At 37.9% G+C, this 25,349-nt stretch overlaps 6 protein-coding genes across 15 annotated transcripts in view; 2 read left to right on the top strand and 4 right to left on the bottom strand.

The window, feature by feature from the left end:
- Positions 1-3,578, bottom strand: part of LOC105833191 (eukaryotic translation initiation factor 4 gamma 3) — a 44,395-nt gene extending 40,817 nt beyond the window's left edge. Inside the window, exon 1 of the mRNA XM_012674727.3 lies at positions 2,361-3,578. Coding sequence (XP_012530181.1) covers positions 2,361-2,619 — 259 coding nt within the window. The 5' untranslated portion in view covers positions 2,620-3,578. The remainder of the gene's footprint in view (positions 1-2,360) is intronic.
- A 2,524-nt stretch (positions 3,579-6,102) lies between these two features.
- Positions 6,103-8,311, top strand: LOC105836593 (protein LZIC). Of its 4 annotated transcripts, none has more exons than XM_036293532.1 (4): positions 6,103-6,245; positions 6,827-7,016; positions 7,134-7,269; positions 7,369-8,311. In XM_036293532.1, the coding sequence occupies exons 2-4, from the start codon at positions 6,916-6,918 to the stop codon at positions 7,711-7,713; spliced, it is 582 nt and encodes a 193-aa protein (XP_036149425.1). In that variant the 5' UTR covers positions 6,103-6,245; positions 6,827-6,915; the 3' UTR covers positions 7,714-8,311. The 4 variants fall into 4 exon arrangements, with proteins under 4 accessions (XP_036149425.1, XP_012536187.1, XP_036149424.1 ...); XM_012680733.3 differs by lacking the exon at positions 6,103-6,245 and adding an exon at positions 6,319-6,480; XM_036293531.1 differs by lacking the exon at positions 6,103-6,245 and adding an exon at positions 6,319-6,516.
- A 453-nt stretch (positions 8,312-8,764) lies between these two features.
- Positions 8,765-15,391, bottom strand: LOC105836589 (zinc finger MYND domain-containing protein 11). Of its 5 annotated transcripts, none has more exons than XM_028194802.2 (7): positions 15,254-15,391; positions 11,469-11,877; positions 11,053-11,383; positions 10,668-11,008; positions 9,885-10,382; positions 9,599-9,781; positions 8,765-9,526 (listed from the first exon to the last, which is right to left on the bottom strand). In XM_028194802.2, exons 2-7 carry the CDS (start codon positions 11,865-11,867, stop codon positions 9,404-9,406), a joined length of 1,875 nt encoding a protein of 624 aa, XP_028050603.1. In that variant the 5' UTR covers positions 11,868-11,877; positions 15,254-15,391; the 3' UTR covers positions 8,765-9,403. The 5 variants fall into 5 exon arrangements, with proteins under 5 accessions (XP_028050603.1, XP_028050602.1, XP_012536180.1 ...); XM_028194801.2 differs by having other exon boundaries at positions 15,236-15,373; XM_012680726.3 differs by having other exon boundaries at positions 10,668-10,984; positions 15,236-15,373.
- An 819-nt stretch (positions 15,392-16,210) lies between these two features.
- LOC105836592 (pyridoxal phosphate phosphatase PHOSPHO2) lies at positions 16,211-18,186 on the bottom strand. 2 transcript variants are annotated; one of them, XM_012680731.2, is made up of 2 exons: positions 18,048-18,186; positions 16,211-17,228 (listed from the first exon to the last, which is right to left on the bottom strand). In XM_012680731.2, the coding sequence occupies exon 2, from the start codon at positions 17,224-17,226 to the stop codon at positions 16,501-16,503; it is 726 nt and encodes a 241-aa protein (XP_012536185.1). In that variant the 5' UTR covers positions 17,227-17,228; positions 18,048-18,186; the 3' UTR covers positions 16,211-16,500. The 2 variants fall into 2 exon arrangements, with proteins under 2 accessions (XP_012536185.1, XP_028050604.1); XM_028194803.1 differs by having other exon boundaries at positions 16,211-17,260; positions 18,048-18,181.
- On the top strand, positions 17,242-21,297 carry LOC105836590 (ankyrin repeat, SAM and basic leucine zipper domain-containing protein 1). Its single transcript, XM_012680730.3, has 10 exons — positions 17,242-18,378; positions 18,899-18,990; positions 19,060-19,222; positions 19,396-19,518; positions 19,602-19,722; positions 19,834-19,939; positions 20,002-20,136; positions 20,200-20,543; positions 20,625-20,847; positions 20,922-21,297. The coding sequence occupies exons 1-10, from the start codon at positions 18,351-18,353 to the stop codon at positions 21,099-21,101; spliced, it is 1,515 nt and encodes a 504-aa protein (XP_012536184.1). The 5' UTR covers positions 17,242-18,350; the 3' UTR covers positions 21,102-21,297.
- On the bottom strand, positions 20,867-25,098 carry LOC105836588 (conserved oligomeric Golgi complex subunit 5). Of its 2 annotated transcripts, none has more exons than XM_012680722.3 (14): positions 24,945-25,098; positions 24,777-24,869; positions 24,598-24,722; positions 24,307-24,526; positions 24,078-24,220; positions 23,358-23,624; positions 23,157-23,277; positions 22,968-23,085; positions 22,751-22,891; positions 22,288-22,671; positions 22,090-22,215; positions 21,904-22,012; positions 21,617-21,838; positions 20,867-21,515 (listed from the first exon to the last, which is right to left on the bottom strand). In XM_012680722.3, exons 1-14 carry the CDS (start codon positions 24,982-24,984, stop codon positions 21,321-21,323), a joined length of 2,304 nt encoding a protein of 767 aa, XP_012536176.1. In that variant the 5' UTR covers positions 24,985-25,098; the 3' UTR covers positions 20,867-21,320. The 2 variants fall into 2 exon arrangements, with proteins under 2 accessions (XP_012536176.1, XP_012536177.1); XM_012680723.3 differs by having other exon boundaries at positions 24,777-24,855; positions 24,945-25,078.
- Between the last annotated feature and the right edge of the window lie 251 nt (positions 25,099-25,349).

The following is a 25,349-nucleotide window of genomic DNA, read 5'->3' as shown; positions in this document are numbered from 1 at the left end:
CATGTAAAACTATTTCAAAACAGAAGATGTGTACGATTTTTTCTTTGCACTATTCCGCGTGTGTCTTAATTCAGTCAAATACTAAATTACATTTAAATTACATTTAAAATACTAAATTCTTTTGACTGAATAAATATATCCAGTAAAAAGAATTTAGTAATAACAATCAAGCCTAGATAATAATTATTAAGCTTTAAGAAAATAATTTTGATTAAATGTTTCATTAAAATAACCAAACGAATAAATATTTAGTAAACGCTGAGTAAGCGATTAGTTACTATTATGTTTGATGACTATTAATATAAGTACCAAATAAAAATAGCAAAAAATTTGATTATATATATGAATCAAATATTTAATTCATCCAAGCCTGATTATTATCAAAGTTGTTGTTTTCAGTATACGGCTCTACTTATGGGCATTATTATGCGGGTTTATTATCAGTTGTTATTATCTGAGGCCAGGCGCAACGGATCGTCGATTACCGTCGGAGACGGCTACGTCGCGATTCACACGCAGGAAGCTCCTCTGTCTCTCCCACCTCCGCTTTTAATAGGCGCGATTCAACAGTTTGTTACACCTCGTGCCGGCCAATCGTGGTCACCACCTCCTCCCTCGTCCTTCTCGCCGCCCTCTCCGCGTGCATGCTCCATCCTCTTAAGTTTATTTCGCGCAGTGAAAAGTCACGTCCTTGTTTCGCTTTGTTGAGAGAGAGATAGAGATAGAGATAGAGATAGATAGATAGAGAGAGAGAGAGAGAGAGAGAGAGAAAGAGAGAGAGGGGGGAGGGGGGGGAGTGCTTACAAGGGGATCTAGAAAGGAAAGAGGAAACGCGGAAGGAAAAGATAGACGTCGATATCGTCAAGATACGTACGGAGAATGAACGGACCATGCCGAGATAAGCGGCCCGATCGATCATCGATAAAACGTTACAGTGGCGAGGCGGGGATTTGCGTTAGAGCTAGAGAGTCAAGACGAAAGTGAAAGCATACGCATTCGGGAATCGGGACGCTCTCGAAAGATGGAAAGACATTCGCGATCTCCGAGGCAAACGTACAATACGTCGACTCGAGTCACCGAAAATGATTCACCTGACCTTTATATTAATGTAATTGTGCCGACCAAAGAAATATACAAGGTCCAATTACATATGTAAGACGCGTAGAAGCGCACGATCCCGAATAAATGACATTTTCAGAGCGTTTTCTTAGCGATCGATAGCGACCTTACGGGAGACATTGGCTCTATTGATAATAGCTCTTTCGGATAACTGTCGCCGTTACTACTAATATTACTGTTAACCGCGAGAAGTCGCTTTAACGAGATTACAGAAGCTAAAAAAAGAGCGTCGTCGTCGTTCTAATACTTGCACGGCCGAGTTGTCGAACTTGATATAGAAACAATTTTGCTCTCACGTGGAGTCGCACACATCTGTGTGGCTGTGTGGCTATGTGTATCGCGTGTCGCAATGGTAATGGAGCAAGTACATCTCTCTCTCTCTCTCTCTCTCTCTCTCTCTCTCTCTCTCTCTGACTTTCAAGATTGGAGAAAAATTCAAAGGCAGATGTAATTTTGTGTAAAAACAATCAACGCGCGAAACAGAAACTAAGATCGGAGAATTAAGTTACACCGATCAAATTTCATCTATTCGTTGTGCACATGCATAACACTAGGAAAAATCAAACAATTATTATATGAAAAAGGAGAGAAGCAGGAAGGTCTACCGAACCTTAGGCCTAAGCTAAATTGTAATACTGTGACTTGCCTCAATGGCTCGGAAATTTCTTGAAGAAAAAATGGAAGACCCGCTCGTTTAAACCTTTATCCTCTAAGTTCCATTATTCATTCATAGACAAATGCGCATCAACTTTCAGTGATTTACAGTTTTCTTCCCGAAATTTTCTAGCTCCGACTAGCTTCTTTTGCATCCTCGATTGAACGATAGGTTAGCGACCCGGTTTAAAAAAAGGCGAAAACGCGACACATACGTAACGAAGAACATAGTCGTTCCTCTTTTCTCGCGGCCTACGTGCCACATGCCGCATGGTCGTCCTAACCTCAAATTACACTTCCCTTCCTCCCTAACCCTAATTCCATGCGCGACGGATATGCCAGACAAGTTGGACGATTCGGTGAGGATTGGCCTCAGGTGCATATTCTCAATCAACATCGACTGTTGGAAATGTCCCACGAGATTCCCGAAAAACGAGAACAAAAAAATCGCTCAAAGACGAATCGTAAATTGAACACACACAACACACACACAAAACACACACCACAGAGAGAGAGAGAGAGAGAGAGAGAGAGAGAGAGAGAGAGAGAGAGAGGGAGAGGGGGAATAATAGGAAAAAAAGACTTACCGACATTCAGGAAACGAGTGTTCGTGGTGACGACAGCGCTATAGGTCTGCGGGGATGGATGCACGACTGGCTGACTGATGATGATCTGATGCTGATGCTGGGGCGGGGTATGATGCTGTTGCTGCGGCGGGGGCGGAGGCGGAGGGGGTTGCTGCTGATGCTGATGTTGATGCTGATGCTGATGATGTTGCGGCTGCGAATGGTGTTGCAGGTGGTGGTGGGACAGGTGGTGGTGTTTCCCCTTCGTCGGCATGCTCATCGCAGGCGTAGGCCTTCCTCGTACGAACTGTCCTTAGAAGTCTGTGATCCTACGCGGTTCGCACTCATAGGTGGATTATTTGTCTCGCGTGTCGAAACGACGATGTCTGAAGTCTGAGACTCGTCGTCGCGCGCGCGCGGGCGCGCGATACGGGATACTCTCGTTTCCTCTCGCCACCTCACGACAGATATATTCGTTCCACTCGTGGAACGATCACGCGTTTGGATCGTGCGCGCCGGCGCCGCGATCGGCAATGATCCACGGAAACGATCGGGCCCCAACCGACGACGGGTTATGGGCGAGGAAAAGCAGTGCGCGCGCGCGCGCGCGCAAGCACGCACGCACGCACGCACGTCTGGTAGCGCTCACTCGTTCAAGTTCACTCGAGGAGAAAAACAATTTGGCGTATTCACGGGTTCAGGATAAAGGAGCACGCTCGTGCGCGGCTCTCCCACGTTTTCCCGTCCCCTCGCCGCCGCCGCCGCCGTCACCACCACCACCACCACTACCGTCGCGCTCCTTTGACAATCGTCCGTTTTTCGCGGTAAGCGATAACCCCGCGACGCCGACGATGTACACTCGGCCGTCCGCACACCAGAGAGAAAAACGTTCCGCTTACGCGCGATCTCTCTTGGCATAATCACGCTCGCCGGCCAGCCAACGAGAGATAGAACAACGTGAGAGACAACACTTTTGTATACCGTGCGATCACGTTGCCACGAATCGAGAGTAATATAATTGATAGTTACCACGCGTACTCGATCGCTCACTCGCTCCCACTGTCAACTACTTCACTCTCCACTTCGCAAGTCCGTGTCCGTACTCAACCGTACCGTACTATCCGTTCGACACGACGTTCGTAATGACGTAGGTAAAAAAACGACCACGTTCTCCAACGCTCTCCAAGCGCTCAACGAAACACGTTCCGTTTTCTGTCCGCCCGCCACCGTCGGTCGGCCGTCTATGACTACGTTTACACGTCGGGTTTAACAAATCGGAGTTATAAAGGGCCATCTACAATGGAGAGTCGTAAGCCGTAGCAGTAGTCGTAGAAAATGTCTCCACTTCGTATTGCTTTACTGTTTACAGCCTACAGCAGACATTGAGTCAATTCATTGCGTGCTTACGATGAGCGTTGGGGCATTCGGGATTAGTTTTTGGTCGCCTTTCTTTGATGGCCGTATTGTATGTTATTGCTACGTCGTTTTTATTCTAGACAGCATTGCCGTAGTTTTAGTGCTGTTACGGCTAAAACATTCCATTGTAGATGGCCCTTAAAACTGGCCAACTACAGCCATGCCTCGGAAGAATGGAATGGTTATGATTGGCCAGCTCTAGAAGTATCGATGTTATTAAACCTGTTTAAGACCCGGTTCCACAACTCACGGTTAACTGCTAACGGGAGATTAATCGACTACCTATCTTTCTCTGTATTATTATCTAAGGAGAAACAGAAAATCTATTAACCTCCCGTTAGCAGTTAACCGCCTAAGGCCCGGTTCCACAACTCACGGTTAAATTAACTGGCCGATTATTCCATTGGAATTGATCAATCGTATTTGTTAATTTTGCTTAACGACAAATACGATTGGTCAATTTCAATGGAATAATCGGCCAGTTAATTTAACCGTGAGTTGTGGAACCGGGCCTAAGGGTGGTGTCGTGTAAACGTAGTTAATGATGGAGTCCCTAGGAGAATAGGTGTCGCCTCCTAAGTAGCTTTGCTATTTTGTCGCGCGCGCGCGATACGAATGCACCGATCCGAACGGGATCTAACGAGCGCAACTAAACGTGATATTTATTACATCTGATTGATTAGTCGTGGATTGATGTCTTGCACCGTGCGATTGGTGATCTTCTCTACTCAACGTACACATTCATCGCATATATCTCGTAACAGATAATCGATATAACAATTAGCGTGTTCTTTTTCGCTGCATTGCTACATTGGTGCATGAGGTTTGTTTTTTATAGGTGGTTCTGATAGGTAAGTTTACCAAGAAGTTGGAACAACCGGCTTTAATATAATTGATCTTTTGGCCGGATCTACAATAGGTGTAGTAAGCCTTATGCCATAAAAAATTGACCAATTATAATCGAATATGAGAAGAATAATCGAATATAATTGGTTAATTTCTTTTGCTTAAGACTTAATACACCTATTGTAGATTCGGCCTTATGCTCGATTTCTTCACTTCTCGATAAAGTTATCCGGAGTATAAATCTCAAGTTTAACCAATCACGTACATGGATCTGATAGTTTATTTCCTGGATAATTTTAACCGCAAGATAACTGGACCTGAAGAAATCGGGCATTAGAGATTCATCAATAAGGATCCCCGCACAGACTTTTGCATAACGCATAGTGCATAACGCATAAAGGGCCATCTACAATGGAGAGTCGTAGGCCGTAGCAGTAGTCGTAAAAAATGTCTCCACTTCGGGTGCGTTCCACTTACAGGGCCATCTACAATGGAGAGTTGTAGGCCGTAGCAGTAGTCGTAGACAATATTTTCATTACGTACTGTTTTACTGATTACGGCCTACAACAGACATTGAGCCAATTCAGTGGGTGCTTACGATGAGCGTTTAGGTGTTCGGGGTTAGTTTTTAGTCACCTCTCTATGATAGCCGGCTTGTATATTATTGTTACGTCGTTTATATTATTGACAGCATGGTCGTAGATTTAGCGTTGTTACGACTAAAACACTCCATTGTAGATGGCCCTTAAAGCTCGCAACGACCGTGGAATCATTTCATCCTTGTTGGTTATCAAATATTAAACAAGGATAAGCAACGCTCATGAGCGTTGCGGGCGTTAAGTGGAACGCATCCTTCGTATTGCTTTAAGGGCCATCTACAATGGAGTGTTTTAGCCGTAACAGCACTAAAACTACGGCAATGCTGTCTAGAATAAAAACGACGTAGCAATAACATACAAGCCGGCCATCAAAGAAAGGCGACCAAAAACTAATCCCGAATGCCCCAACGCTCATTGTAAGCACGCAATGAATTGGCTCAATGTCTGCTGTAGGCTGTAAACAGTAAAGCAATACGAAGTGGAGACATTTTCTACGACTACTGCTACGGCCTACGACTCTCCATTGTAGATGGCCCTTTACTGTTTACAGCCTACAGCAGACATTGAGCCAATTCATTGCGTGCTTACGATGAGCGTTGGGGCATTCGGGATTAGTTTTTGGTCGCCTTTCTTTGATGGCCGGCTTGTATGTTATTGCTACGTCGTTTTTATTCTAGACAGCATTGCCGTAGTTTTAGTGCTGTTACGACTAAAACACTCCATTGTAGATGGCCCTTAATAGTAAGGTTTCGACCAATCACGTACTTGAATTAGCCGGTTACGGCAGGTTACGGTTATGGTCGCCCAATCCGACGCGTCAAAACCTTACGTTATGGTTATGTCAATTCATGTGTGAGGACCTTTAAAGGGCCATCTACAATGGAGAGTCGTAGAACGTTGCAGTAGTCGTAGAAAATGTCTCCACTTCGTATTGCTTTACTGTTTACAGCCTACAGCAGACATTGAGCCAATTTATTGCGTGCTTACGATGAGCGTTGGGGCATTCGGGATTAGTTTTCGGTCGCCTTTTTTTGATGGCCGGCTTGTATGTTATTGCTACGTCGTTTTTATTCTAGACAGCATTGCCGTAGTTTTAGTGCTGTTACGGCTAAAACACTCCATTGTAGATGGCCCTTAAGGGCCATCTACAATGGAGAGTCGTAGGCCGTAGTAGTAGTCGTAGAAAATATTTTCATTTCGTACTGCCTTATTGCTTACGGCCTATAGCAGACATTGAGCCAGTTCGGTGCGTGCTTACGATGAGCATTCGGGCGTTCTGGGTTAGTTTTTGGTCGCCTCTCTGCGATGACTGGCTTGTATGTTACTGCTACGTCGTCTGTATTGTAGACAGTTTGGCCGTAGATTTAGCGCTGTTACGACTAAAACACTCCATTGTAGATGGTCCTTTACAACCCAAAGATCAAAATTGACATTAAAATACAGTGTTTACATTCCGCTAAAATTGTACATACGTTGCTTCGATAAATTTTCGTGTTTTACGGCATTGTAGAGTACTTTAAAGTAAATAACGAGTAAACAAATTCTTTTTTTTTGGAACACCTATACCAACCTATACTCTTGGATATACATTTGTAAGCAAGAGATTACATCTTGTTTAAATTGCAGCTAACCTACCTGAACCTATACATCTACTCGCCATCATATACATCTCTTTCTCTTCCCAACTTGCTTTTTCATCGGTCGACTCGTCAAGAATGAGTTCTCACGGAAAAGCAGAGACTGACAGGCTTAAAAAGAATTTAGAAGAACAATTGGACCGCCTTGTGCAACAATTGGAAGATCTAGAAGTTTGCAGGTTTTGTTTCACCTTTTTTCCTATTTGTTAAAAGATACTTCAAAAAAATTTCAGAAATTATCTTTTGCATTTACATATTTTTTTCTTTATAAGCTATATCAATTATTTCATCATCAGGATTACCTTAGACGAGACAGATTATCAAGAATGTAAGGAAGACACTATGGAGCAACTCCGTGAGTTTAATGAGAGCTTACAAAGAATGATATCTGGAAATATGACTTTGGTCGATGAACTTGGAGCAATGCAATTGGTATATATTTTGTATATTCTTATCAGAGAAAATTATATATAACATGTGTGACATATTATAATATTTCTACCCGATAAATTGTAAATTCTCAATATATAGGCAACTCAAGCAGCTATCAGTGCAGCTTTCCAGACACCAGCTGTGATCAGAATGTTTGGCAAACGGGAGCCTGCCAGACTTAAGGAACGTCTCTCACAACTTGATCGAGATGTGAAACTAGGAAAACTGGACAAACAAACTGCTGATTGTCAGCGGGGAGAAATATTAAGCGCATTGAGACAACTTGGAGAAAAGTTAGAATCATCTGAATTACAGTTGCTGGAGCGATTATCTTTAAATAATATAGATTCCACCAGGTACGTGCAAGTGAATGAAATAACTGAAAGGGGCCAAATGGCTCTTGATGTAGTTGGCAAAGAAGTTAAAGCTAGCCAAGATACTTGAACTAATAATAATATTATTTTAACGTTAGGCAATTTTTAAAAATTTATTAAAGTTTTTTTTATCGAACAACTTATCTTTTACATCTGTGTAAAATTTGGTGCTGGTGCTAAATTTTTTTTCTCCAAAGTTTTCATACCTTGAAATTTCACAAGGTTTTGATACCATTAACATTCAAAGTAAACATCACTACAAATTATAATATACTCTATACTTAGTGTTGCTACTAAACTGTTGTCTAGATTTTTTTGTAATGTAGTGCAATGTGATAATGATTGTTATTTGATATAAAAAAATAATACTCTCTATGAAATGTGAATATAAATAAATATAAATAACATAAGGAACATATATATATATATATATATATGTGTGTGTGTGTGTGTGTGTGTGTGTGTGTGTGTGTGTGTGTGTGTGTGTAACTTTATGCAATTTTTAGTATATAAATATGTTATTTAATTATTTACCATGGTCCAGTACAACAGCTATTTCAAATTTGATTTTATAATGCACATTAGATACAATATATATAAAGGCATCTTCTACATTGTTCACAAAATTGTTGCGTGAATTGTGAAATAAATATATTAATGTTTTTGTGTAACTTAGTGTTTCTATTTAAGGAAATTATATTTCAGTCTGACAAAAATTAAAATGAAAATTATAGAAGAGATAATATCCTAAGATAAATGTGAGAATAAAATGACTGAACAACAATATACATTTGTTCACATTATCGTTAATAGACATAATTATGTGACAATGTCTTAATAATATATTGTATGCGGAACAAAAACTTATGTAAAAAAAGATCAGAAAGATTAACAAACCTATGCATACCTCTTATAAATTATTTTCGCGCGCATAATCTTATAATCATTTCTTTCTAGAATGTTGCATAAATATATAAATATCACTAAGTATAAAACTATGATCATTTAAAAACTATTTTGTTATGTTGCTTGATACAAGTAAAAATAGTCTTTCAAGATTAAAACTTGCATGTATATATAATAGCCCTTCCTGGAAAGGAAGTTTACAAAGGCATATCGAATTGGTGTCAAGAATATATTAATGTGTAATGCTTCTACAAGCTATCCTCTGATATGTGTACATATATGCATACAACCTATTCCAAATACATTTTTATACTTTGAAACTTTTATACTTTTCAACTTAGATCGAATAATTTTATTTTACTTATTTTCTCAAAGTTATCTCGCAAAATTCTTTAAAATTTTTTAATGAGAAATCTGCCGATTTCAAAAAACAATAAGATAAATTACAATCTGATGCTCTTGCTTTCAATTCTAATTGTAGTACTTAGGCGTACATACACATCCGCGCGCGCGCACGCACACGTGCATACGTTTGTATATATATTATATACAATAATAGACGTGCAAAAAAAGTATAGACAGACAAATAAAGAGTTAAACTCTTTTTCATACACTGGAAGATGTGTGTGTGTGTGTGTGTGTGTGTGTGTGTGTGTGTGTGTGTGTGTGTGTGTGTGTGTGTGTGTGTGTGTGTGTGTGTGTGTGTGTGTGTGTGTGTGTGTGTGTGTGTGTGTAGGTACATAAATATATGCCTATATGTATGAAACGTATGTATGTATTTTATAATTATACATATGTATGTATAATTTGTTAGAACTTATACATTATTGTATCCATTGCACTCGTCATATGAATTAGCGCTTACGCCTGCATACTCTTTTATGTTCACGCTGCCAGTGAACCTGCTGACAGTCTGTGCTACAATATGCAGTATTCCAACAACAATGATATATTGCTTCAGCTTCGCAATTATAACACTGTAATAAATGATAGACATTTAAGAGTATTAATCTAGTTCAAAGAAAATTTAGAAAGAAGCGAAGAATTACCCATTGTTTCTTTTTGATGTCAGAGACGATTTGTTGGTGTCTATCGGTTAACTGCCGCAATTCTTTGGCATGCTCCGCTTGTAGTCTTTCTAATTCTCTGCACTTTTCAAGCTCTAATTCACGGCGTAATTTTTCTAGCGCCGTTGTCGTTGGTTGTTCCGAAGTTCTGCGTTCTCTCTTGATCTACAAATGTTGTTGAAAAATAGTTGTCAAAAAATAATCGCGGATAATATGGCGCAAATACATGACTGAGGCACTTGGAGGTGCCTCATCAAGAAAAGTCTACCTTGGCAGGAAGTCCATCCGTTTGCATTTGTTCAGTCTGTACAAGTACACACTTCGATCTCGGTTCTTGGCAACTAGATGTAACCATGTCTTCTTGGGACCCTTCTTTCTTTAAACCTTGCGGACACGTGCTCGTTATGTTTTCACCCGCAGGTTCATCTTCCGCTACAGGTAAATGAGGCACCTGTCTTTCTTCATTTTCAGTATCAATTTTCGCGTCTTCTTTAATATCTCTTTCATCGTTTACATTTTGCGTTTCATTATTGCCATCCGAACTTAAGCGTTCGACTCTTACTCTCAAATCTTTAATCAATTGCTTTGCTGGCAAATTAGAACCGTGCGATGTACTTCGCGAACTTGACGATTCCAACTTTCGTATTTTCGCAGGCGTAAGGCTTTCTGTCGAATTATCTTCCTTATTCTTTCCCATCTTTTGCAACAAATTCCGATGATGCTTCAGCTCTTCGAAAGCCCTGTTCCAAGCTGTTGATTTTTTTATCTATAAAAGACAACACTTTTAATTATACAAGAAATATATTTTTGTTACCACTTATGGAATCAAATGCCTTAAAAAGCAATTAATTGTATATTTTTCATCATTTCCATCGCCTTTTGTTTTTTCTCATTTTTTTCTGAGAATATAACAATTTTTAAATTTATTTCCTAAGGACTTTTGTTTCTGTCGCAAACGTGTGTGATAATATTATATCATGAATAAACGATAAACTAAATTTCGACGCTTTTACAATGTCGAGTGAATAATACGAAGTATTTAAATTTGTACCTGCAAACTTTGTAATGTGGAAGAGATTGGCCGAATAAAAACTTTCTCGATATTAGCCCTCATGTGATGACCACCGAAAAAACGCACATCGTACACATTGTTATTAACTTGCATGACTTTCGCCGGCCAATATGGATATCCCTTTTGCTTTGCATAGACCAACTGATGAGGGGGATTACACGGTATACAGAACCACATTTTTTCGGATTTTTCGTTCGATATACGGTAACAATCCGCACAACGACGTATTTCTTGAAGATCGTAACAACAGTCCTGATACATAGTGCGTCCCATGTCCGCTATTACGCTGTTAACTGCTGAAGCGACAAGACAACGAGATACTTGGAAAAGAAAATTCATCAGGAGATTATAAATCTCCTCTTACCTCCGTGATATATTATGATGTTATGCAGAATATTATGTGCATCAGCCTCAAATTCGGCGAGGTTATTGTACTCGTTGTTGCTCGTTTTCGCGTCCATTATGGCGAGATCCATGTGACGCTTTATGAGAATCCCTGGTCGCCATGCATCCTCACCCTCGCTCACCCAGGTCGGTCCAGAAAAGCCGTTGGGTGGTGTAACGATCGGACCATTGTTGAAAACGATGGTGCGATTTGTAATTTCTGGCGGTAATTTCGCCTTTAGATGGCCACACGTAAAGCTAAGAATATGATTGAGATCAATCTTGTCGGGATATACGTCGCTATTGATTTTCTGTAACATAATTTTTTTTCGTACTTTAAGTCGAGATCAATGTGTCGTTGGCTTACGTTGGCATCGAGAACCTCGAGATGCTTACCTCGCAGAAGTTGCAAATCTTTAATTTCGCATTGCCGGGTACATGGCATTCCGAGTGATAGACTCTGCAGCACTGCTCGCAGCACTCGACCGCACCCGCTCGTTGGCATTTGTAACAGTACCAATCGTGAGTGTCGTTCTGCGGCACGTCTACCGGCGGCAATCTGTAACTCTCTTGATCGACGCCGCTTTTCGTGGGCACTTTCTTCAACAGGACGAGCCCGTCCTCGACTGCCTTGTTGAGCTCTTCCTGCGCCTCTTGTTCTGTAAAGCCGTAAACTCGAGCCATGTGTCGTACCATACGGTCATTACTGGGTAAACTCCTTTGATGTACCGTGATTTTGATCGTGTCCCAAATTCGCTGAATCATAGACGGATCGCTTTTCCGCCGTATAGACATATCGAGCAAACTGTAACGAGAAACAATTTATTCCATGCAAAATTCAATAAGTAAGTTATACATAGGAAGTTATTAAAAGTATGAACGTAGATAATTGATAAATATCTTGCGCCCTCATATGCTGTCAGTACAGTTAAATCTAAAGTCTACGTTAGGCACGCTAACTGGGTACCCACATATAATATATATCAATATGCAGTACCCCCATACACTTGTAACAAATATGCTTTACTCAGTTGCCTTCTCAGTCAATCTCAAGGTATGGCAATTTTACGAATAATTAGATCTAAACAGTTTCAGTGAACGGGGCAAACAAATATTGATAAATTTTATTTTAATTACGGGGAGAATCTATCATCGCGATATGCATGCCGCGGTGCTAGACGCAACAGGTTACACCTTACTGCTATCCAATGTCATCACACTTGTGATTCTATTATGGAAAGGATGCAAACGCAAGAAGAAATCACCGTTTTACGTTTTGTCGGCATCGGACGTCTTTAGCGCTACACTGACGGCTATTATACTGCTCGTAAATCACATCGGAGCTGGGATAAGATTAAACTACAAGTGGCAAAATAACACCAGCAACGATATTCTCAACCATACGTGGACAATCGAAGACAAGTATCGATTTCCATTCTTACAAATGCACGATCTACGCGAGATTGATCTCAATGTAACTTTAACATGTGACATGAAAGACATACTTATGCAATATGGAATGTTACTCGCCGCACTAACGAATGCATTTGTATCTTTATTGACTTTTACTGTGCAATGCAATCTCAACGCAGCGGATGTAAAGCAAAGATGCGTCAACGTAACGAAGAGGAAATCATCGGTGAAGAATACTCAACTTGAACCAAAGGAGAATAAAGAGGAATCGACAAGGTCTCAACGGCAAGGCGACATTAACGCGAGGATCAAAAGCAATGTTATACAGAGAATTATAAAGATTCGAACGCCGAAACAAGTTGACAAAAAGCCGACGAGTTTCCTCATCACGATTCAATGGTTCGTACCGTTTCTCGTTGCAGGAATTCTATATTTTGCCAAATATAGCGATATGAATGACGTTAAATACACGGAGGACATTGAATGCATATTTGGAAGTAATTTCCCAATGAGTGACTTTGATACATTTTTAGACTCTGAAGATAATCCGATGATCGATTCCATTACATACATGACGCCGCCAAAGCAAAATTATTTTCTTATTGAGAAATTATCAAACAGGTCAAAACCAAATAGAGTAGAAATAGACGAAGTAGTATCCAAAGTTCAAAGTATTGTTAGGAACGCGTTAAGTTATACGCGTGATTCTGCAAAAAATACGGGAATCACAAATTTTCTTAATACTTCTGAATGGCAAAACTTGACGGAAGATATTCTAACAAATAATATAACGAGACATATGAAAAATATTACAAATATCAATAGCACTGTTCAAGGTGTAAACAGTACATCAATAGAACGAGACGTAAACGTGCATAATTCAGTCACAAATATATATTTAAAACAGAACTCAGAAGTACCATTATTCTACGTGGCGGAAAGATTAGATGTATCTACACCCGACAGTTTGATGAGCAGCCTCAACTCGCCAGCGTCAACTAAAATCAGAGACAGTTATCAAGAAAATGCGCAGACACATTTCACAAGTACGGAAGAAAGTACAACTCGAAAGACCGTCAATATTTCCTTCGTGCGAAATACAATGTTAGTTTCCAATAACCAAATATATGACGAGATAATAAAGCGTATTCAAGCTGCCAGGGTGCAATCGTCAGTCAAGAACCATCATGATCGTTCAGTGAGTCAAAATCAGTCTGCCATTAGCAGTCTAAAAAATTATATTGCAAAGAGGAAGCCGAATTCAATGAGAAAGGATCCATTTTCCAACAAGAATGGTAACCGCTATATCAATCCTGAGACTAAGCAGAATGGTTCGCTGCCTATGACCAACGAGTGCCTCGTTTCAGCAAAGTTCTTAAAACTGCAACTGTTTATATTATCCTTCGCGATATACTTCTTCCCCATTCTGCTCTCCAGCATCCTACAAATGCGAGGAAAACACATGTGTAAGAGTACACTCGCAATGTTAGGAGCAAAAACCAATCTCACGTTTACGCGTGGTAAAAAGATTCAACATCAAGATTCGGTAGAATCCAGCATGGGTCCACAGGGATCAGGAAACGATCATCGTAATAGAATGGATACAGATGCTATAAAAAAGGAAAGTTGCAGAGAAAATGAAAGCATAGCCTTAGAGGCAGATTGCATGGTAAGAATATTCGATACTATCAAGTTATCACTGATTCTGTGCGTGGTTCTCTGGACCCCGGTATTCTTAACAGTTCTACTGCAAGTATACTCGTGTACTCGTGCGCCTCAATGGTTAACCAATGTAACATTTCTAAGCGCCATTTCTTTTGGTATCATAAGAAATGCCCTGAATATAAATATAATTAGGATTCAGGAAGCGTGCAGTGATGCTAATGCGAAAGAAAACAGAATACAACCGATTGAATAAGTCGCTTTTAACATAATCTACACAATTTGACAATTTTGTTTTGTGAATGTCTTATCTTTAAAAATCTAAAAGCACTCTCTCTCTCTCTCTCTCTCTCTCTGTGTGTGTGTGTGTGTGTGTGTGTGTGTGTGTGTGTGTGTGTGTGTGTGTAATTATAATTATATTTTTATATTTTTTTCTAACAAACACACAAATGCTTCTTAAAGATATTACAGTATATATAAATCATTGAACAATTTTTTTTTATATTTGTAAGGAGAGAAAGTAACTAAAATTAGCTCAGAAGTGTTGTGACCCATCGCGTGTAGAGAAAATACCGAAAAAATGTGTGTGTGTGTGTGTGTGTGTGTGTGTGTACAGAGTTAGTATAAATTATCTACATTATTCTGGCATTACAAACACATTCGAGTATTAATGAAATCAATGTAATAATGAACAATTACGAATAATTAATTTTGTATCTGAGGATTTTATGTGTACATTCTGTATTTGGAATGAAATAGAGTTTTCGATGCAGATTTACATGCTTTTTACATCCAAAGAGGCGAATTTGTTTTTCATATCACAGGTAAAAAAATTAATGTCTTTATATACAAAGGCATAACAGCCAATTATGATTCAATTTTAATCACTTGTAACGAAAATTACTCGTAACGAAAATATTTTGTATCGGATGACAAACAGGCGTAATTAAAAGATAATAATTTATAATATCAAGAAACATGTTTGTATGTCATTTTTTGGTCGGTAGGCACAAATTCTCGTTAGAATAAACGTTATCGCAAGAGTGCCCATATGTGAATGGAATAAATTTATAGGAGTAAGTACGCACAGATAGACGTTCGCTTACTGTGCACTTATCACTTATCGCCAAGTTTCGGTTGCTATGCGGACCGTGGATGATCCGTCGGAAGAGTCCGGTAACAATTGTGGACGCCTTTTCGAACGACCTACGACTCTAATTAGATCCGGCACCGTCACGGAATACACCGAAGCGAGTGCATCGATACACGCGAACGAATTCCTTCGATTCTCGCCGTCGGTGCTTGCGATAGCTGCCAATTACGGGTAACGTAACGCAACAATTAATACATCGGAGGCACTACTACTGTGCGTACGTCACAGACCCGACTTAACCTCCTCTCTTCGTCAATGCTCGAGTCGAGTGCGACGAGTACTCGTCACTCGTCAGCGCGCTTAACAATGCGCGCGCAACTTACATAATTGTATATCGACAAGTTGTTTTGCGAGTATCGTAGTGGAAACGATGTGCGAGCTGCGAGCGAACATTAATTTCCTTACACCTTTGAATTTGCGTCGATCTCTTTTTTTTCCAATGAGGGCTTTCGTCGATTCCAACATTTACAACGAATCTTTGTTAAACCTGATAAAACTTTACATTTGAGTTGAAACAAATTTAAATTTAATAAGTGACATTCAGTAAAATTTACTCAAAACTTAACAAAACACAGCTTAAAATATTACAAGCACATTTTAAATATCAAGATTTATAATAAACTGATTGAATTAATCAAGACAGATTTTACTTTAAAAATATCGTTACACCTGTATGTATGTATGTTGTGTGTGTTTGAATGTGTATATAATTGGCAATATTGCACTTTTGATGGTGGAACAAAATTCCTTATTATTAAATATAAAAATATTATCTCTGGATTGTGATAATTATATATACACATATATGTGTCTAAACATTCCTATTTACTACAATAATATAACTCGAAATTTTTCAGTTGGATAACGTACATTCTGTAGACAGTAGGGGAATAGAATCATTATGAGCTTAGTGTATTCACTTAGTGTATTTAATTCTCATCAGAATTTTTTCTTTTTATAGCCAAAAATTGCAAATTTTTAGTTACGTTAATTGTTGTAGCAAACAACGATAATACATACGCTAGTTACACGAACATTCTTACGTGTAATGTATCACAAAATAAGTGATTTAGATAAGGATTCAATGTTATATTCTTGTGATGAAAACACACAAGGTGCAAATTGCAGATATACAAGTATGAAATGAAAAGAGCGGAGTAGTCGACCGACTAGTCTACCTTGCTTAATTAAATACGAAAGCTAACGAAGCTCTATGATCTGTTCCAAGTTGCGCCGTAGATCCATACCGTCCTGCCACGGGATAATTTTCGCCTTGATCGAGACAGAAGTAGGTAACTTGTTCAGTCGCTCGATGAGCGGATAGTCCTTGCGCGGGCATGCTAGATCGACTTCAGAGAGGCGCAAAATAGGGCAGAGGTCGTTCCTGCCATCGCCGATATAGACGATTCTCTCGTAGCTCCTGCCCTCCTTGTGTTTCTCCTGAATATGGTCCATCAGAATCTGTCCCTTGCAGAGATTGACAGCACTTATCTGACATGTGTGCTGCGTATGATAGGCGTCGATTATCAGCCTGCCGTCGTTGTATCGAGCTGGATTCGTGAAGACGCGCGATACGACGCTCTCGAGCCGCCTGCTCCTGAACCAGCAGTCTATGAACACGCTGTTGGAGTCACTGATAACAATCGTCTCGTGGCCGTTGGCATGCAAGGAAACGAGAAGCTTCTCTATCCCCGCGACCGCGGGGATACCGACGATGGCGTCCTCGATCTGGCCTGCGTTCACCGAGTTCTCGCGCAGGAGCTCAAATATCCTGCTCATATATGCAATCCACCCGCTAGACTTCCGCAAGTTCTGTACATCCTTGGATATCGTCTCTTCTGTCAGCAATTTTTGCACCACCAGGTCGGTGTTGCCGTCGCAGATGGTGTGATCAAAATCGAACGCCACGAGCACGCCGCGACCCATCTCTGTATCAATTAAACCATTCGTTATACAGGCCCTGAAATTTATGACAAATCACTAAAACTCGATATACCTACTGACACATTAACACAACTTCAATTGAGCTATTATATTTTTCACGCTAAGTATGTCACAATAAAATTGACAAGATGGTCCATTTACTTGTGCTATCTTTGCTATGTTGAACAATGGAAAAAAATTCAAGTTACCCCCATAAAAATTTTCTTCATGCTTCCATGTTGTCCCTCAATATGTAAAATTTTTTTCTTATTTTTCCTAACTGCCAAAGATATTTAAGTAGTTATGTAGTTATGGTGAATGGATCAAACTGTACATATCGACTCTACTGGCAGACTATCAATTTACATTTATAAGAAAACAAAACTTTAAAGGATCTGCGATCAGCATTTGCAGGTATTGTAATTATCTCACCAAATATATGAATCATTGAAAATATATATTATGTATTAGATCTTGTATCATTGCTGTTGAAACACATTATATTAACATTGGACTACTTGCTGTTCGTATATATCTAGCCAAGATTTATCTCTAAGACCTGATGTCATTGCATTTAGTTTTTCACCATGTATCATTTGCTTCGCTCACTTTTTATTCTAGTTTTAAACAATGGCGTTATATAGATTATTGAATAAATATAATTTCATTCAGTCAATCATGTTTTTATACATTTATTAATTATGAGCTATTATATATCCGGAGCAGCATCCAACGCATTTGTATCCCATTCTTCCTCGTCGCTTTTTTCTATATTTTTTTAAAAACTGTTTATCGTGATATATATAATCTAAAATTACACTCACTTGACGGATATGTAGATCGATTACGAAGAGTTGAGCAAAATATCGACAGGCAAGACACTGCGGGCTAAACTTTTGTAAAGAAATGCCAAAACTGAACAAACAACAGCGATATTACGCTTGTATTGTAATCCCGAAATAATTGTTATGATTGCGTTAAGAAATGCTTCTTGGCCGGCATTCAACGTGAAACGATGGCGTTATGCCATTGCTGTATCGGCTGCATTCTAACCGCATCATCTGCATATATCTTCTTCTTCCGCCCAATGGATTTCTGTCCCAATTGGGACACAGTACCACGGTTTAATGAATTTGGAGGGCAACAGTCACGGAGGTGAGATTGCGCCCTTATTTCCAAAAATCTGCATATATCGTATGCGTTTTTGCTTTTGTGTGCATGGATATATATAGTATGGGACATGGAATCGCGTTCGATGGTTCGATCTCTTCTCGCCCGCCACGTGGTCGAAATCTCCAAGATCGATTTGAGACATCGAACGGCGAAAAAGTTAACAATCGCTATCCATCGCAATAATCTATTGAGTGTCTATCGACCCGCGACCGGTTGATATATCTCTTTTGTCTTGTTTTCTCAAGACGTCAGGATCAGGACTCTCTTGGACTCTCTTCAATCTTCACATTAGTAAACGAACACACAGGCGCGTTCGGCGCACGCATAAACAAACACTAGCCAGCTTGCGGAGCTTGCCCGCTTGTCGCCAAGTCAATTCATACGCTGATCTGATTTTTATACAGAATCCCTTTCGCCACTTTTCGCTTCTGCAGAAATCGACTAAAATTGACTCTCGAAAATTCTTTTATTCTTCTCCCTTTTTATTTCTTGATCACCGTAGTAATGTCCAAGTACAGGAATTTGAGGCCCGCTGGCATGTCTGACGATGACGATGAAGACGAAGATGACGATGTTTTCTTCCCTGTCGAGGAGGTATGATTAATGCAGATGCATTTTAATTTTTGTTCAGCTACAATTTTTTATGTCTTATCCTTGTAACAGAAAACGTCTAATGTCAAAGAACATCATTATGCACCAAAAAAGACAAAGGTGGAGAAAGTCGTCGATTTTGGTGAGATGCACAATGAGCAACGTATCTATGAAGATCGCCTTGTGAGGGCTTGTACAATGGAACAATTGGAAGTGATACGAGAATATGTCGAAAGTAAGCGTTATTATGTTGCTATTATTACATTGATCAAACTAGTATTTTTTTTTTACAATTGGTATAATTTTATACAATAATCTTAAGATTGGAAAGTTATTGGAATTTCTTTCTTTCTCTCTCTCTCTCATTAAATATATCAAATGGAGATTATATTGAATGTTTTTATATAGAAAACGATGTCAATAAGTTCCTGTATACTGGATGGACTTTGTTATTATATGCCGCTTCATTGGTACAACCAGAAATAATTAAATATCTCTTGACACATGGTGCAAACCCAAATAAGCATAAAGGTATAATTCAACCTTACCTTAATCATTATTTTGGACTTTTGTGTAAGCTTTCTATAATCATCAATTATGACATTGTATGACAGATGGATTTACACCTCTCATGGCACTGTGTAATTCCACAAAGGAAACACCTAAAAAATCTTTGAAGTGCCTTAAGCTTTTATTAGAAGCAAAAGCTGATGCAAACATTACAAATAAACGGAGGTATAATTAATATTATATTTAAAAATCTATAGAAATTAATATAAATCCCTAATGTTAAAATTATTGTTATTAACTTGGTGTGGTAAGTACTAACAATCATGATTTTTATAGGGAAACAGCTCTAATGTACGCCTGTATGTCGCAAAATGTGGAATTTATCATGGAGCTTATAAAATACATACAAAACCTGGATGCCTGTGATAGTGATGGAAAAACTGTAAGTTTCGGCATCATTAAGTATCAAAGTTTGTTCTATAGGAATTCTTGATTCGATTACAGGCATTGAGCTATGCTGCTGCAGCTAATAAACTTGATATTGTCAAAATTCTTTTGGCACATAACGTAAATACTTCATTGACAGACATGTATGGTTCATCTGCCAAGGATATTGCAGATACGAAAGGATTTACAGAGGTAATTGTTATCTTTACTTTATTTGCATTAAATTTCTTATTTTAATTTTTTTTTTTTTTCTAGATATCTGTTCTGTTGAATAAAGATGATGAAGTGGTAACTTTTTGCGAGATATCAGAGATAATGGCTTGGAAAGATTTATTTCCAAATTTGTATCCTAGAAAACAAGAAACTTTAGATTATGATATATCGGTGATGTTATATGGAATGGGTTTGGAAAAATATGACAAATTATTTCAAGGAATGGATATTAAAACTTTTTTACAGTTGACAGAAGATGATCTTTGTCGTCTGGGAATTGACATTACTGTTCATAGACATCAATTTCTAGAAAATCTTGACAAATTTCATAGCAAGAAATGGCGTATAAACACTTTTGGCAATATTAAGAAAACTGATTCGTATACGTACGTTATGTTTATTTTATCATTTTGATAGGAATATGTGAAACACATAATATATACATATACACACATGTGATGTTACAGAATTTACGATGGCGTAATATCACTAACAAATGCAAAAAAACAGATTGATGTGATAACTTCCAGTTTTCAATATATCAAAAATAATTTGCTAAAAGCTACCAACAAAAATATTGATTTACCTTCTGCGAAAAGAATGAAATATGAAGAAGAACTGATAAAAACACAAAAAACATTGAAACTCCTAAAGAATGAAATAGTACAAGCTAAGAAACTAGCCCAAGAGGTATCACATTATATATAAATTTAATGTAAAATTTTCATACTGTGTTTAATAATAATTATACTTTTACATTATAGATCGATAAGGAAAATAACATTGGTGTACCGGCAACTTGGATTAATCCTAAGAATAAAGCTGGTTGGACTATAACAATAAGCATTACATTAATGATAGGACTGTACTTGTGCAAAAAAATGTATATTCAAAGACTATGGAATATGTGTAACTTTAGGGTATCTTCAGCGCTTCGTTTTTAAACAAATTTTACATAATGAATATTTTTTTCAAAAAAAATTTGAATTCAGATATTACATTGTTTCATAGTGCAAATAAGCTCGTAATATATACATACATATAATCATTATATATAATTACAACTTAAAATTCAGTTCTTATAGTTTATATACATTTGAAAAAATACGTTTATCAGGAAATATATACTTTTTTATAATATATTTATATGCAATATATACTTTTTATCGACTTGAGTGTTCTCTCAAGTTAACCAATTTCATCATCTGTGGAAAGAGAGGATGGAATGATGGGAGATTTTGTTGACGGATTATTAACTGATAACGTTCCAGTGGTCCATTGCATAACGCTAATCTATCTCTTTCGTTCGGATGACTATCCATCCATTGAGATAATCGGCCTACAGACCATCCAGCACTCTGTGATAAATACAAAATTAATTTTCTCAAAATCAAATGTGTAATCATGTCTTTTCTAATAAGTCTATAAAATAAATTTATATTTAAGAAATTTATTTCACCTGATGTGGTGACGCTAATTCGGGCGGCGCGCCAGAGAACAAATGCAAAAGAATAAGAGATGGCGGTACACTACTTTCTCCTTGTCCTTCCATAATTTTGTCTACCATTTCCTCTGAACTAAGGGGAAGTAAAGTTTTTAACGCTCGCAGGGTTCTGTATTGCTGTTGTTCGAGCAGACCCATTTGGCCACTGCGACACAACGGCATCACAGCTATTTCCATCTAAAATTCCATCTAAATCTGTTTCATCCATTTGATACGTTTGTCTTTACGTGAAAGCTACATACCTGAGCGAAATCTACCAGAAGTTTCGCTTTTCCAAAATCAGTCAAAGGTCTCAATAGACAAGCATGACGCACGAATAACTCTATACATCTCGACGCGACAGCTTTACAACTTGAATGATGTTAACATTTAATAATTTGTTATCGACGTGTATGTATAATGGGCAAATAGGAGCTAGAGTAATTTACCTTTCAGCTACAACCACTTGATTTTTGTACGGTAGCAAAAACGTATTCACGGATCGTAAGATAAAGCCTTGTAATTCACGCATATAAAGGGAACAACCAATTTCCTTTCCTAAGGGGCTACTTGTCCTGTATAATAAAAATATCAATATTATAAGATATGAAATTAATAAAAAAAAATGAAAGAAATCAACAACTTACTCTCTAAATTCGAGATCATCGTGCATTGTTAAGATAATACTTTCGATCGCATCATTAATTGAAGTTAATAGTGGCACAAGCAAATTCTTTGTTAATTCATCCGTTTCCTTGAGCGCTGTGGTAATGACAACACTCCCTTCAGACGATAAACCTCCTGCTAAGTTTGCTATCACACGGTTTGTCTGACAAGAAAGATAATTGAGGAGATTTGCGAGTGTAACATTCGTCTGCTGACCAGCAGTAGGAGAATCGATCACTTGACTGGCCTCACCGCCCGTTACCACACTTTGCTCGCATTTTAAACAGAATAGTCTTATTGCTTTTCCTACATTGCGTGACACTACGGTCGAGAGTCCATCGTCCACCAATGATACGCTCAGTTCACTAGAATGTATTTCAATTAATTTCTTTAGTAAATAAGATGTGTGTGTGTGTGTTTGTTTTAAGAAAGTGCTAAACATACTTTGTAATCATACGTATGAGACTATCAATCTCGTCTTGAGTCGGTAAACCTTCTCCAGAAAACATATTGTGAACTGGATCCAAAAGTCGAGACACCGAACGCGATAAATATGCATTTTCGAATGGTAATAAAATATTGCGGCTATGTTAAAAATGCATACATTAATATAAATCTTCGTATCTCATTATATCTATGCATTTATGTGAGATATACTTACTCGATACCATAAATCCCAATACTATGAGATCTTTCCTTTAAACGTTTACTCAAGTCTAAAAATATTCGTAAAAATTTTGGATACTCTCCTTCTAAGGCTTGTTTTACAAATGACGATCCTACAAAATTCTCCAATTAGATATTTCTTCAAGGTAAATTTAGCTATTTAATATATATATTTAGACTTTACCTTGAGCACGTTCCATCAAGACTTTCGCAAGTAGAGCATTTATTTTCTCCCAAAATTTCTCAGATAAATCCTGAAACCCTTTCATATGATGCTCCAACAATACTCTATGCAGCAATTCAATCTAAATATAATGAATTCTTTGAAAATAAAAACTAAATTTAAAATAAATAAAATGCATATTATATAGTGTTGTTCATTTACTTGTAGACATTGCGTATACAAAATATCTTGGAAAAGACGCTCGAGATTTTCCCAAATTCTCGTTCGTAAATTTCCAGATGATCCAGGCGACGGGATTGCGGCTCTGCCTGGTGCTCCACGTTTTCCAAAATCTTGATTTGTTACTAAAGATACATCTAATGATTCCGTTGAAATTCTTTCTATATCAACCAGAGTAGATTCTATAGTTGTATTCACAGCACTGCTTATTATTCCTAAGTTTTGAAAGACCTGCACAGCTGTGCTCACCTGTTCATTATACATACAACATTATTCATAATAAACTATAACATTACAACTATACAATATACGTATTAGTATAAACATTGTAATAAAAAATTATCTAATAATTAGACAGGACTTCGATAATTTCTAATAATCAAAAAACAAATTAAGAAGAATTGTACGGAGTCAGCGTTGTTGTCTGTGTGCAAAAATAAATTACACCCCAAGTAATAATTAAATGGCTTTAATCGTGGAAGCAGTACTCAGCAAGTACTCAGCATGCTGAGTATTATTTCCACAATTAAAGCCATTTAATTAATACTTAGCGTGTAATTAATTTTTGTGCACAGACAACAGCGCTAACTCCGTACGACCCTTCTTAATTGGTTTTTTGATCATTGTAATACAATTTAATTAACAATGCATTTTATTTATAAATTCACAACTTTATTAGCTATTAAAGAAATTATATAACACCTTTGTCCTGTCCATCGTCTGTAAACCTTGCGTTAATGTGTGAGTAGCTATTCTTTGTACTGTAGCTCTCTGAGTCTTCATAGCCTGTTGATCATCTGCGATTACATCTAGGCCGTTAAGATCTGTGTCTGCCATCAACTGTTCTGTATATATAAATCCCACAATATAACACACTGATATATAAAATCAATCATGCAATTAAAAAAAAAATAAAAAATTGAATGTATACCAAGCTCATGTAAACTATTGGCCGCTTTAACAATATCTGGTCCCTGAGTAATGCTACTCATTTGAGAGTTTAAACGTTTCGATAAATGTTGCATCCTGGAGACTCTTCTCAATAGATCAGAAGTTTCGTGAAGCCGTGCTAGTACAATAGTTTGCATTTCGATTCTATTAAATGGATCGATAATCTTGCCACGTAATCGCTCCACTGCCGACAGAAGACTCTGAAATAAGAATTATTATATTTTATATATTTTCTTAATTTCGTACTTAATATTAACGTTTTCTTGCTCACTTGTATGTGAGATTGCATTATAAAAAGCACTCCTTCCAATTTTTCGACCCATGTTGCTTGAGATAGTAAATCTTCGTAATTTACAAGTACTTGTCTTTGCAGCTCAGCATTCAGTACCTCGATAGCTAAAAACGTTTACTGTTTCAATATTTTAATAACATAAAGCAATTTAAACTTACCCTGTCCCAATTTATTTAATTGTTGAGCCACTGACAACAATGGAGCGACGTCAGTCTTTTTAGAGTCAACGTCCAACAGCTGTTTAAAGAATTCTAAAATTAATGTGCATTTTGTTAGTTATTCATATAGAAATAAATTCTTATTCAACAGAGGGTTTTACAACTTACGATCATTTTCGATATCTTCCCAACTTGATATTTCACTCATTTTTAGACAATTTTAGGCTACAGTGTAACCTAACTTAACCTAAAATAGATATAAATAAATTTAACCTGTAAGGCCCGGTTCCACAACTCACGGTTAAATTAACTGGCCGATTATTCCATTGAAATTGACCAATCGTATTTGTTAATTTTGCTTAACGACAAATACGATTGGTCAATTCCAATGGAATAATCGGCCAGTTAACTTAACCGTGAGTTGTGGAACCGGGCCTAAATCATGTAAATCAGGTTTGGAAACATGAAGATGAAAACTAGAACCAGGGAAACTCCAGCTAGAGAGTTTTTAAGTGATAGGACACAGATGGCGCCTGTTCTAAAAGAAGCCCAAGAGAAAAATGCATGGACAAA

The sequence above is a fragment of the Monomorium pharaonis genome, chromosome 11 (genome assembly GCF_013373865.1).
Source record: "Monomorium pharaonis isolate MP-MQ-018 chromosome 11, ASM1337386v2, whole genome shotgun sequence".
Taxonomy (NCBI): domain Eukaryota; kingdom Metazoa; phylum Arthropoda; class Insecta; order Hymenoptera; family Formicidae; genus Monomorium; species Monomorium pharaonis.
The sequence above is the reverse complement of the archived record's forward strand: the minus strand, read 5'-3'. Positions and strand labels throughout refer to the sequence as shown.